The 10,395-nt window shown below is 34.3% G+C and overlaps 2 protein-coding genes across 8 annotated transcripts in view; one reads left to right on the top strand and one right to left on the bottom strand.

Annotated features, from left to right (window-relative positions):
• Positions 1 to 10,395, top strand: part of LOC131522798 (protein FAM184A-like) — a 58,525-nt gene that overhangs the window by 32,631 nt on the left and 15,499 nt on the right. The window contains exon 17 of one of the 7 annotated variants that reach the window (XM_058748555.1): positions 961 to 1,351. The exons of 5 other annotated variants lie outside the window; for them this stretch is intronic. In XM_058748555.1, coding sequence (XP_058604538.1) covers positions 961 to 969 — 9 coding nt within the window. In that variant the 3' untranslated portion in view covers positions 970 to 1,351. Of the gene's footprint in view, positions 1 to 960; positions 1,352 to 7,291; positions 7,379 to 10,395 lie in introns of those variants that run through there. One more of the 7 variants, XM_058748548.1, reaches the window with a different exon arrangement.
• LOC131522803 (cardiac phospholamban-like) lies at positions 1,943 to 5,383 on the bottom strand. Its single transcript, XM_058748564.1, has 2 exons — positions 5,234 to 5,383; positions 1,943 to 2,862 (listed from the first exon to the last, which is right to left on the bottom strand). Exon 2 carries the CDS (start codon positions 2,781 to 2,783, stop codon positions 2,625 to 2,627), a length of 159 nt encoding a protein of 52 aa, XP_058604547.1. The 5' UTR covers positions 2,784 to 2,862; positions 5,234 to 5,383; the 3' UTR covers positions 1,943 to 2,624.

The following is a 10,395-nucleotide window of genomic DNA, read 5'->3' as shown; positions in this document are numbered from 1 at the left end:
TAAAAAATCTTAAATTTACCTTCAAAAAGAAAACCTTTCTTTTTGCCTGCAGAAACTCTGAATTTTTACGCTCTAAAAAAATGGTGCTATATAGCACTAAAAGTGGTTCTTGGCTCGTAATAATAGAGGAACCACTTTTGGTGCTGTATAGCACCATATCTTTAAAGATGCTATACAGCACCTTTGTCAAATGGTGCTATGTACAACCATAAGAGGTGCCATATTGCATTGTATTTCTTCAACAAAAATGGTGCTAAACAGCACCAACAGTGGTTCTTTAGCTCGTAAAGAACCATTAAAGGGGCTTAACAGGTTCTTTGTACGGCAGTGGTGCTATATAGCACCTTAATCACCCCAAAGAACCACTGAAGAACCGCTGAAGAACCATACAGGAGCTTAACAGGTTCTGTATATGACAGCGGTGTATATGACCCTCAGTCATGCCAAAGAACCGGTGAAGAACCACTGAAGCACCAAGATTTGGTGCTATACACCTCCAAAAGTGGTTCCCCTATGATTACGAGCCAAAGAACCACTTTTAGTGCTATATAGCACCATTTTTTTTTAGAGCGTACACTTTGTCATTCATTCTGTTCATTTAAAATGAGCCTTTGAGTAGCGTCCCCTTCCAACAAAGCACAGAAATGCTGATCCAAATATATTCAGTCTCAGTTTTAAGCAGTATGTCTGTTGTTTTATCATTTAAACCCTGCTTTTTGTGAAATGTTTTGCTTGAAACGTGTTTGCGCTATCTTTCTTTAACATAAATGCCACTTCTAACGTGTTGCCTTCAAGTGTCTACGTACTTTTTGCGGCCACTGTTTATTTTTTAGATAGTGTCATCATGCAATAAAGTAGCAACTCAATGTGGAAGTGTTTGATTTGGATGTGCAAATTCTCTTTCCTTTCATGTTGCTGCAGTGTAACTGGTTGTGTTTGACTTCTCTGTGTTTTGTGCAGCCCTCGTAAGACTGAGGATTCAACTGTAGCACCAAAAGAACAGCAACCACAAGAGCTATTTTCACAGTACTTCTCCTTTTAAATTTTTCAAGACACTCAACTGAAGAGCATGTGAAACTGCAGTTTTCAATAGCCCATTTGTCTGTTCTTGATATCTCACTGTGAGTTTGTTATTTTCCCTTTTGATATATGGGCAGTTACTTGATTTAAAATGAGATGCACATTCATTTCATATAATATTCATAAATATGTCTTTTCTGGATGGACTAAAACTGTTGGAATACCAATGTCTTGCCAGTTTTGAAATAAATTGCACAGACACTTATATATTTGTATTATATTGTCTTCTTACAAACTATAAACCATCAATATAATCAATTAATAAATAAAACATATATATATATATATATTAAATCTGTACTTTATGAGCATGGTCAAAGGACTGCATGTCTTTTAAAAGAATCGTTTACCCAAATATGCTGTCATTATTTACTCACCCTCATGTCAGTCCTAAAAACAACAAAAACTGTTTCAATTTTTTTTTAAATACTTATTGTCGTACCACAACTGTTTATACTGATAACAAGCTGTCAAATTATATTTGCATTATATTGCGTGATATTTAAAGTCTTCTAAAGTTCTAAACAGAACTATTTTCACTCAGAAATTGCTAGTAAATTTTACAAATAATTACAAAGAAATGTACCCCAATAATCATTGTTTTATTTACAACTTTGTATAAACTATGAAACAAATAGATTCTTTACATTTGTATGTGTATTTTATTCAAAAAGGCGTATAGGTTTGGAATGAGGGCGAGTTAATAAGACTTTTTTATTTAGTGTTTTTATTTGTAGCTGAACAATCCCTTTAAATGCACTTTAAGTACTTTTTATGGTTTTCCGCTTCAGTGATTTTAACGGGATCTGCACATGGTTTATTTCTCGCTGCTTTTGTTTGAAAAATTCAGTCAGTTGGATCGTTTAAAACAAACTTTCTCTTTATTGGTTGTCCACATTTAAAAACATCCTTAAATTACCCATTTTAGCTCTCTCTCTCTCTTTCTCAGATCATGTTCACAGGAAGTGTAAACAGACATTAATATGTTAAGCGTACAAGCGTAATTCACCTCAGTGCCAACATGCTCTGTTCTTCTGTGAATGATACATGATTTCTGGGAGTGACTTATAAATTTTGCATTTCAGCACAGCAATTTTAGGGTGGGGGGATATTTACATAAATGACTTGGCACTTAAAGGAATTGCTGTTTGCTGTTGGGAGGCTTACACGTTTTACAGGCATTTTGATGTTCGTTCTTTGTGTTTTTGTGAACTGCTCCAGTTCAGATGACTGCTTCCTTCTGTGAGGTCTACATTCATATATGAAAACATATCTGAATTTACCTAACATACAATTTTGTATGTTTTATATATACCAATACAAAAAAAAAAGAAAGAGATTTGTACTCATCCAAAGGTCAAAAATATGCTTTTTGTTGTAAGAATAATGCAACAAACATGAATGAAGAAAAACCAGTGCCGCCCTTGAATCATTTCAGGAAATTAACATGTGTTGCATCATCAGTAGGACATTTTCTATTCCCCAAAATTGTCCAAGGTCTTGTAGAGCGCGTCTTGCGATTGGCCGGTTGTCATCTTTTGGTGTCACATGAGCAAGACGATGATGTAGATGAGCAGCAGGCAGATGAGGATGAGGGAGAAGTTGATGATGAGATCTTGTAGATTGCGTTTGGTCTGCGGGTTCACTTCGATGTTGGACGCCCTCCGTATGGCTGAGCGTGTCATGTGCTGCACCCTCTCCATCCTGATGAAGACTGCAGACTAGTGGCAGTGAGAGGAATGGACGGATGGAGATGGTGGTGCTGTTGCGTTCTTGTAGTGCCTTGTGGTGAAAATGAGAGAAATGATTCTATTTTAAGATGATGATACAAGTCTTAGAAATAAAAATATAGCAGGTGATCACACTTGGATTTATTTATAGTAAATCTGTTCTGATTCTGATGTGGGCGGCTCAATCTTTATTTAACCCTCTGATGTATGTTGCCCATTACAGTGGGTTGCATTTTATTAACCTTTCAGGTTGTGATGTTGCATCCTTACCCATAATTCTATATTACTGTCCTTATTTATTTATTGTATTTATGACAACATAAAATCAAAATAGCCTATGAAAGTGATGCACAAAAGTTTGCTATAGAGAGATGTGTAACACTCTAAAAATACATAATTTATCATATATAAACTTTAATCTCCTATAAGCCATAATAAAATATATAATTTTGGGAAGAGAAAATTGCATTTTTTATATTTATCTATTTATTTATACAAATTATGATGTTTTAATTATGTAATATATTTGATTAACATTGGTTAAAAATCGACTTATTTATTGGACTATATTTATACGTGTACTATTGATAGTATTGTTTATATTTGTTATTTTTATACAAATACATTATGATATTTTGAACTTATATATTTTAAAAATTGACTTATTTATTGGACTATATTTATAAATGTAGCCTACTATATATAGTTATAGTGTGTGTGTGTGTGTTTATATATTATATATACTGCATATATAGGAATACAAAGGAATTTATTCTAATAAGATCAAAATAAAGAATTTTAGGGAGTAGTAAAAAGGTAAAAGCTTAATGTTTATATCTATTTATTTATTTATTAGTATATTTATTTATATTAAATTAAATTATATATTATATTTGTATTATTTATAAATAAAATGCACTGTATTTATTTATTTAAATATAAAGCAAGTTTTTTCCTTTCCTTTTCTTTCATGATTTCATAACTCATGTATCGGGAGTTCATGTAACTGATTAACAAATATATGAAGAGTAATTAAAAATACTACATGAAAATACAGTACCATGTTCAGTAGATATTGTGCAAATTCAGATTCTTTAACAATAATAACAACAACAATAGGAATCTTACAATCAGATTGTTAATTCTATTCATAGCATGCATTTGTCTTGCATATTTGCCATTTTCCAAAGTGATGTGATTAGCATGGACACTCTGTAGCAGCACTCAAAGCTGTACTCTTACCCTCTTTAGGGCACTCGTGTTAAAAGCTGTGAATGACATGCATTTGTGAGTGACGGCCACTTGTCTAACAGCTAAAGCTATTCTCTTATCGGCCGTCTGCAGATATATGTGCTCAGTATTTCCAGACTTTCGTCAGTCGAGTCACTCTAAATGTCAACACTTCTTTAAATGAAATCGTAGTCAACCACTGATTGTTGATACATTCTTTCAGGTCTTGCTTTCCCTTTACTGAAACTGATGTACAAGTAATTCCAAGTAAGACATTCTTTGATTATTTTCCAGGAACAGCATTCCTATTAAACAAGTTAATTGACCATTAAACAGACAACGTAGACTGTTAGACTGCCTGTCTTTCTTTATCTGTCTCTCTATCTTGCTTATCTGGCCTCAGGAAAAGAGCATTTTAGATGAGAAATTTCAGTAGCCTATATCGTAGTCCTCTAGTGTATTAGGATTGAACTAGATTTAAGAGACCCTGCATCACTATTAGCCCCTCGAGCACGGCACTTGACTTAAGTTGCTCCGTGTGGATAGGATAAACAAACATCAGCTAGATGATAAAAATAAAAATATCTCAGCAAAAGCAGAGACTTATGAACTTGATCTCATTTTAAAGGCTCCAAAAGCCAGTGTTTATCAGGAGAGGCCCTGCATTCCAGTCCTGTGATCCAGTGACAATTATAACTGCTTAGCTGTAAAGTAAACTCTAGCATCTGTGATCAGCTGTATTGAAGTTTAATTAAAGCCATGCAGCTAGATTTGCCTTTTGTTCAATTATAAAACACTATACGATGATCCTCTGTACTGGTTGTATAGGAAAAATAAATAAAACATCAAAGCACATTTATATTCCTGTGAACGTATGTTACTGGTCATCAAATTATTGTTTGACTTTGACCGACTGTTTTCAGTTCGCTGATTTGCATGGAAACAAATTTTATGAAAGCGGTATTTCGGTGCAGGATGCAAATGTGCTTTTTGTGTTCTTTCTAGACAGCTCATCCTCTGTGTCCTTCAAGTTTGATGTTTTTAACTGTTTTCTGATGTAAACTGCATGCAATGTCTAGGAAATCTTAATGTTTAATATTAAAGCTAATATTTTCATATTATTTTGCTCAAGTAGCTGTGATAATTCCGTTCGAGGGCTGTTAAACTTCATTGATTAAAAGGCTTTTTCTTACCTGTTAAATGGCAGCCGAAGAAGGAAGCAGTCCTTTCAGATAAAAGGTAAAGAGTGAAGCAGCAGGAGACACACAGGCTCTCAGGACACGCTACAAAGTTTATAGGAGGAACTGAAAGGGGTGGGGAAAACAAACGGGAGGGCGGTAGATGCAAAGGGAACGTATCCCCGTCTCAAGATCACATCTGCTCCTCCATCCAGTGTTTGTTGTGATGACACACGACTGATGAAGGAAGTCAATGCTGGATCATTATCTTTCCGAACTCTGGTTTATAGTAAATAGGGAGGAGTGATAGAGCAGGATTGTTAGATTTTGAAATGAAACAAAATTTATATGTAATATAACAACAGAATGATTACAAATACAGAAGTAATGTTCCGGCTCATAGCATTATCAGTCTATAAAAACATAAATATCAATTGATATTGATATTTCATGTCAATATCAACCCCCATGTTTAATGTTTAATTTTCTATAAAAGCAATAAATATTAATATGATGTATTTATTCAGATATATTTATAAACGCTAAGCTTTTTTTCTGTAAGATCAAAATACATAATTTTGGGAAGAGAACTTCTTATGGTTTTTATTATTTTCTAATATTGTTATTAAATTATTATTATTGTTATTATATTACATATTTTATTAATGGTTTTAATTCATTTAGTAATTTAAAAATCAGTTTATTTGTTTACAACCTTGTGTTATTTATTAACTATTCACTATTAAAGACATTTAAAAATAGACATCTCAAAATATTCACCAATTAATAAATTATTTAGTGAATCTCGATTTAAAAAATTGTAATGGCATTTTAAGACTATTTAGTGGTCCTCATATCAGAATATGAATATATTTCATCAAAATATTAAAAGATTTACTAGAGAAAAATATGTATCTAATCACCTTGGTTTTCATTAACAATATGTTAATATGTCATTAATCTTACAAGAACATAATTGTGTGTCTTCTTATAAAATATGAGTGCAAAGAAAGTTTCTCATCTACACTGTAAAAAAAAATTGTTTCAAAAAGTTGTTTCAGCTTAAAATAATTTGTAACCCGGCTGACTTAATTTTTTTAGTTTAGTCAACTTGAAATTTTAAGTTACTCAATGTTAATTTAAGGGACAACTCGAATATTTTAGTTGACTAAGTCAGTGTGGTAACAAATTATTTTAAGTTGAAACAACTATTTATTTTTTACAGTGTATGTAAATAGTGATGTTTTTCACATCCAATACATGCGCAAACCATTTGGGACTAATTTTAAAAAATGGTGCTGAATTTAAATTTAGTTATTTTTGCAAATAATTACGGAGAAAGAACAAGAAATGCATTGCTTTATCACAAAATTTTAAAGTAGAAAGTCTGAAATAGTCCTTTTTTAAAAACATACTTCCATTTTTTTTACAGAGTTGTTGTAGAAGATATGAAACAAAGACCGTTGATGCTGAGAAAAACAACAGGTCCGTGCAGAGACTCCTTTGTGTTAAGGAGCTTTACAGGCTTTGGAAAACCTAAATCAAGCACGGCGTAAACATTTGAAAAGCACACCGCTCTTATCTAACAGCCAAGGATGTGTAGAGGAATGCGAGCTGGTTGTGTTTTCTCTGGACTGGACTCTGCTGGCTTTGGCGTGCTTCCACGTCTCCTGCTGTCCTACAGCTATGCGCGACGCAAGTGTGCGATTCCACAGAGTAAGCCCCGGTAGCACTGCCACCTCTTCAACAATAAAAGTACAGTAATGACCGAGAAGGTGACAGTGCAATGATGTGTCATCACAGATGGCTGAATTAAGTTCTGGATGAGGCCGGACCTGCACTATAAACCCCGAAACACATTTACTAGAGTATTTATCAATCACGCTCTGTGGATTTACTCGCCTCTTGGTATAAATTTAGGAAATGGTTGGCAGTTACACACTGTCCGAGAAGGGAACAGGGCTTGGGATGCGCAAGCGATCACGTGGTAGTTTATTCGTTGTTTGTTTTTGCTCTCCATTTTCAAAGCTTCATCTGTTTTCTCACAGCTGCAGGGAGAAAATTGTGTCAGTCGACAGTGAAGATGCAGAGGACCCGTCAGACCGCGCTGTCAACACCTCTTGCTTATGACAGATGGATGGCTCTGAACAGAAATGTCAGGTCAGGGAAGGTGCAGCTTTTCCACAGGATAAGGAACGGGGCCCGTGTGTCTGACACGTAGCAATGGCATTCTGTAAAAGTGGCGGCTGCTGCAGAGTGGCACAAGAGGCCGAATGATTAAGTTGTTTATTTCAGCAGGGATTCACAGCTTTGGTCGGGAAGCATTTTATAAAAATGCTGAAATGCCGATTTATTATAAGTTTCAGACTAATGCTTTGCAACTTGCTTCAAATGTTTTTTTTTATTTATAAAATTAATCAAAAATATCCTTGTGTTGGCTCTAACAAAAATAGTGTATTTAATTAGTAATTATTTATTTTGATATATACTATACACTACTGTACTTGGTCATGGTGGGTACAAGGTTTTTTGAAAGAAATGCGTTAAATTTAGCCCGGTCTCATGAAAATATGTATAAATATTATGCCAAAAAAACCCCGAAAACTTGTGGTATTGATACACAAAAATGGACTTTGGCGTGTCTATGCTACGCACGTTTTTGGTGTGCATATAATACGCAGTTTTCGCGTGCATATGATACGCATCTACACCACTACCCTACACTGTAAAAAATAGTTGTTTCAACTTAAAATAATTTGTTACCACGCTGACTTAGAATTTTTAGTTTAGTCAACTAAAATATTCGAGTTGTCCCTTAAATTAACATTGAGTAACTTAAAATTTCAAGTTGACTAAACTAAAAAAATTAAGTCAGTGGGGTTACAAATTATTTTAAGTTGAAACAACTTTTTGAAACAATTTTTTTTTTTACAGTGTAATCCTACCCATCGCGTAGCATAGACACGCCAAAGGCTATTTTTGCGTATTAATACCGCGAGTTTTCGTTTTTATTTGGTGTACTATTTTGCACTTTCATGAGATCGGATTGATTTTTCTTGGAAATCGGGCCAATTTAAGGGTTAAAATGTAGCCATAAACTGCATCCATGCAACAAAATTCATAACAAGAAAATTTTTGCAATTTTAAAGGTTTCTAAAAAGGTTTCTTAAAATGTAATAATTTCATCCTTTCGCCAGCCATTAATTAAATGCGTAAAACCAACCGTTGTTGACACAAACCTGTTTATTTTCGCTACAGGTTTGAATTTAATTTAGCCTGGGTCATTTTTCTACACACTGTTATACCTAGTTATGTTTATGGATTTAAAGGATGAGGGCATGTCATGCAACCTGTCCATGTTGGCATTTGCCATCAGCTAGCTTCCACCAGGTTAAAGTTGATGTTTAGCCAAAACAGAGGCACGGCCTTTGTCATCAACTTCATAAGATATATGAGAAACACTTTCTTGTCCCTTTTAAAATTTGGATGAGCCTATTTACTTTGCATCTCTGTAAATAATTATATGGTTTATTTGTTTCATCCTTTAGTGGTACTAGAAATTAATTCTTCTCTCCAGGCTGAAATTGGAAATAGATGAGGCCGTGATATGCGATCAACGTGCAGAATATCTACCTATTGGTGAGTTATTAGCAAGGGTTTCAGGAACGCTCGCACACAAGCAGACAGATTAACACACCTATCAACTGAAGACAGACGCTTCCCTAAGCTCTGTAAATTAAAAAGCTCTCCGGAGGGATTTGGAGCCATGGGCTGTGGAGAATGCCTTGAACTATTTTTATACACACACATTCGCATCTGCCCTAATATGGGAACCGAGACACATCAGCTGGACACAGTATTTCTGTAATCAAGAAGAAGAAATAAGCTTCAGCATTTCTTCATTATTATATTGCTCATTGCTTACTTTTAATCAGTTTCAGTGAGAAGGATCTGTCAGTCATGGTCATGCTAGGGATTTTCTTGTTGGATATTGTCAATGAGGGTCTCCCAGAATAAACTTCCTTTGTTCCCACAAATCCTCAGCAGCACTCGAAATAAAACTCGCACAGCGATCTTTGCATGGTTGTGGTGGGCTGATCCTAGGAGAATCCCCCTAACCAAACTTTTGCTGCAGTCCCGCAGCTCTGCAAACACTCCTGCTATTACGTGTTAAAGCAGGTGTGAGGGATTTTCAAACATTTGCAGAAGGATGACAAAACTTGCGTTAAACATGTTTAGAAAATGACCTCACGGGGGCCTGATTACAGCAGATTCCAAAAAAGGCTGTGCTGGTGGTACATTGTTGTTTGTTACATCAAAATGCGTTTTGTTTTTCTTTTCGTGATTCTAGGATGGCCTCAGATGACACATCCACCAGTCAAAAAGCAGAGGTGGAGGACCCTGTATAGTATATCACAGTCATGTGCCACCCATAAAACATGTTTTCCCAGACCTCATGAATTTAAGCAGCATTGTGGAATGAGTGTTATGCTGTATGGATTGTTTTTGGCTCAGAGTAAATCCAAATTATTAATCCACTGATACTCAGTCTGGACAGTGCTGTCGTCGTCCTGTCTTGAATTGGTGAGAAGTGGCAGCAGACAAATTACTCCATCTAATTCATTCTGATTAATTATATAGTATCATTTTTAATCATTTTAGTTATATGTATATATGGTAACACTTTACAATAAGGTTCATTAGTTAACAACATTAGTAAACATGAACTAAGAATGAACAATACTTCTACAGCATTTATTAATCTTAGTTAATGTTAATTTCAGCATTTACTAATGCATTATTAAAATCGCAAGTTGTGTTTGTTAACATTAGTTAATGCACAGTGAACTAACACAAATAAACAATGAACAATTGTATTTTCAATAACTAACATTAACAAAGATTAATAAAGATGAATACATAGTGTAATAAATGCATTGTTCATTGTTTGTTCATGTTAATTAATACATTAACTAATGTTAACAAATGACACCTTATTGTAAAGTGTTACCGTATATATATATATATATATATATGTGTGTGTGTGTGTGATTTTTAAGCACAACATAATATTAATAATAAGAAGAAATGTTTCTTGAGCACCAAATTGGCATATTAGCATTTCTGATGGATCATATGACACTGATGACTGGAGGCATCAATTACATTTTAAAAGT

This window comes from Onychostoma macrolepis, chromosome 17 (genome assembly GCF_012432095.1).
Source record: "Onychostoma macrolepis isolate SWU-2019 chromosome 17, ASM1243209v1, whole genome shotgun sequence".
Classification (NCBI taxonomy): domain Eukaryota; kingdom Metazoa; phylum Chordata; class Actinopteri; order Cypriniformes; family Cyprinidae; genus Onychostoma; species Onychostoma macrolepis.
Note: the sequence above shows the minus strand (reverse complement) of the source record. Positions and strands in the feature narration are given on the sequence as shown.